Source organism: Amaranthus tricolor, chromosome 7, assembly GCF_026212465.1.
Source record: "Amaranthus tricolor cultivar Red isolate AtriRed21 chromosome 7, ASM2621246v1, whole genome shotgun sequence".
Taxonomy (NCBI): Eukaryota; Viridiplantae; Streptophyta; class Magnoliopsida; order Caryophyllales; family Amaranthaceae; genus Amaranthus; species Amaranthus tricolor.
Genome location: NC_080053.1, coordinates 19,709,854 through 19,713,347, shown reverse-complemented (window position 1 = coordinate 19,713,347; position 3,494 = coordinate 19,709,854). Strand labels below are relative to the sequence as shown.

Here is a 3,494-nt window from a genome sequence, read left to right as displayed (position 1 = left end):
AATTGAAAATTGAGTCTTTTTTTTCAATTTCAATAATTTTCTCAAGAAGCTTCTATTTAGAAACAAACTATTCTCAAGAAGCTTCTAGTGTTTGAACTTTGCATTCAAGAAGTGCACAAAAGTCTCAGGTGAGCCCCGCACTGCTGACATTCTTGTCTTCAATAAGATAAAACTCCATTCTACTATCCTTATCAATTTTCAACCTTCCTTATCCTTTTTGACCTTTCCTAATATTTATGTATATATAAATTATAATATACTAAAACAAAATCTAATTCATATAAGAATTTGACTTTTTGTTTAATTTACTGGGTTGTTTTAAATATGTATATTTTATTTTTTATATTATATTTGCTGTATTTGACTTTATACTCAATTTAATGTATTATTTTGATAATTTAGATATTGAACTATATACATTTAACAATTACAAAAAAGTTAATATTATAAAAATATACAATTAGACAATTTAAACAAGATCTCACTCGACTATATTTTCTTTACACATTAATCACAATATATAAAATAAGCTTGAACGATAAATAGTACCAATAACAGTAAAAATATGTTAAATTATATGTAATTAAAAGTTATAAAAAATTAATAGAAATATCATAAATATGCAATTAGACTATTAAACCAAGATTCGAATACCTCACTAGTGTCAATAACGGGTATTTGAGACGAAGTATATTAATAACTCCATAATATCCTTTCCTCTTCCCACCTAAAAACTGTCAATTTTCCCATCATGAACTTCACTAAATTTACCATCTCTCTCACATTATTCCTACTTTTACCGAGTCAACTCACCCAAGCCCAACCCAGTTCACCCGGGCACAATGACCCGCCCTATGGAGGCAACTTTAACCCATCAATGGGCGTCATCATAATCGTCCTCATTGCAGCTATGTTTTTCATGACTTTTCTCTCAATATACCTCCGCCATTGCTCCGAAGAATCATCATCAACCAGCAACAATGGTGTTATGGGTCGGGCCATCGGGTCAATAAGACGCTCCCGACGAGTCCAACGTGGACTCGACCCGAATATAATACAAAACTTCCCAACGTTCGATTATTCAGCCGTTAAATCCTCAAAAATCGGAAACGACGCTTTAGAATGTGCCGTTTGTTTAACGGAATTTGAAGATAACGACACTTTACGTTTAATCCCTAAATGTGACCACGTGTTTCATCCTGATTGCATAGATGCTTGGCTTGTGGGCCATACTACTTGTCCTGTTTGTCGCTGTAACTTATCTAATATTACCGTCGGAGAACCATTAAACGACGTCGTTGTAGACGTAAACGACGACGTAGTAGGATTAGGAAGAGAAGAAGATATTAATAACAATGATTCAATGGAGGAGCCCTTACATGGAAGAATGAAGAAGAACCGTACGATGAGGGAGTTCAATGGACGGTCAAGATGGATAGGGAAGATGAGAAAATCATTTTCAACAGGACACGTGGCGGTTAAACAATGGGAGAATTTGGAGAGATTTAGGTTAAGATTACCGGATGATGTAAGGAAGCAAATAATAATGAGCGGGAGATTGGAGAGGGCTCGAAGTTTGGTTGTTTTGCCTAGAGAAAGTAGTTCAAGAAGTGGTTTCCGAACCGGGTTTAGAGAAGAGAGTAGTAGAAATGGACGGGTTGATTGAGCCGCCCGGTCTGATGGTGGGTTTTGCCTTTTGTAACCAAAGTCACAGCTGCGCCTACAAGTAGGTAGGGTCAACTCTGATTTTTTTGAGTTCTGGGCAAAATATTAAAGAAAAATTATCCAAATTAATTTTATAAATCGTCCATTGTTAATAATCTTTAATATAAATTATTTTTAAATAATTTAACTTTTGTATATTATTTGTTAAGAGCACTTAATTCTGCATTTTAATCGGCTACTATAAATACCTACTAGTCGTTACGCTCATTTCTTCTTCCCCTTGTACTTCTTCGTTGGTCTAATCCTACACATCTTTGGTGGTAGGTACCTATAATAGCCGGTTAAAATGTGTAAAGGGATATTATCAGAAAATAATACGTAAAAATTGAATTATTTAGAAATAATTTATAATAAGAATTATTCACAGCAGATGGACAATAAATGAGATTATTCTGAATAATTTTTCAATATTAAATTATATTGTTCTTACAAATACAATGTACAAGGATTAAAAAAAAATCAACATGCTAGCAAACAATGTTAAAATTACATCAATCACCAAAATTTTAAGCTGATAATTTTAACATGTAAATTATTATTTTTTTTTGAGTGATGTAAATTATACATCTTCTATATGTAAATATTTATCACATTTGAACTGAGTACACGTTTTTGATCTCTTGATATTAATATTTATTATTGTAAGAATACTATCCCCAATATATAACTATACTTCTTTCAAAAAAAGACACATAAAAATATCATTTTTTCATCCTTTTCAATTGGAATTAATTTTTATATTGGATTGTTTGATCAAAATTTTTTTTTATATTGGATTGTTCATTTTATTTTGTATTATTTTTTTTTATTTTAGAATTAAATGTTACTATATATTCTTTAAATTATATTTACTTATCAAACTCTCTTTTAACATTATTTATATAGTTTAACTCTTTTTTATTTCATATCATATTTATTATTATAGTCATCATCATCGTACCCAATGTATTATTCATATAAAATATTACTCATACAATTCTACTGAAACAGATAGAGTAACTATTAAGACACGCACTTATATTAATGATAAATGTTTAAGACTTGAGAAAAAAATATATAAAAGTCAAATTATAGAAATAAAAGTACGTAGTCACGTAGATAAAGAGTTCTAAGAAAAGATAAAGAAAATATGATACATTTGTATGAAGAGGAAGAAAAAAATTGAGAGATCATTTTCTAGTTTTAAGGGAGAAGGAGAAAAATAATCTCAATCCATATGATGATATGATCACTAGAGTAGAGTAAATATTTAACTTTCTATGAGGGGATTAATTTTTTCAACGCTAGCAGACATTTCTTACCCTTGATAAAAATTTTATCCTCCTGATTTTATCCACTAGCCTTGCTTTTTCAATTTGATTTTTATTTCTCTAATAAATAATATTTACTCTCAATAATAATTTGACTTTTAGTTCTCTAATAAATAATATTTACTCTTAATAAAAGCACGATCTAAAAGAAAAATAGAGAATTGTTAAATTAAGTTGGACTTATTGTGAATGTCAGCACGTTAACGATGAGAGACGAGGTGCACACACTTCATAAGCTAAAGAGATATATATTATCCCAAAACCATATGATAATGTGAAGAAGGTCTCCAATAGCTTATAAAGTGTGCATACCATCTTTAATTTGTCGATGTGGTATCAGAGTCATAAGATTCAAATTTAGAATCTGACGATATTCATCAAAATGGATATCAAAAATCGGTATTCATTATACATCCCTTTGTTGCAACCAAAATGGTTCAACACCAACAAAAGAGTCTT

General features: G+C 30.1%; 1 protein-coding gene across 1 annotated transcript; it reads left to right on the top strand.

Annotated features, from left to right (window-relative positions):
• Window positions 1-690: 690 nt before the first annotated feature.
• LOC130818935 (E3 ubiquitin-protein ligase ATL6-like) lies at window positions 691-1,998 on the top strand. Its single transcript, XM_057685214.1, has one exon. The coding sequence runs from the start codon at window positions 752-754 to the stop codon at window positions 1,664-1,666; it is 915 nt and encodes a 304-aa protein (XP_057541197.1). The 5' UTR covers window positions 691-751; the 3' UTR covers window positions 1,667-1,998.
• Window positions 1,999-3,494: the final 1,496 nt, after the last annotated feature.

Bases quoted from the DNA above. Each gene is read 5' to 3' on its own strand.
- LOC130818935 (XM_057685214.1), top strand. From the start codon at position 752: ATGAACTTCACTAAATTTACCATCTCTCTCACATTATTCCTACTTTTA.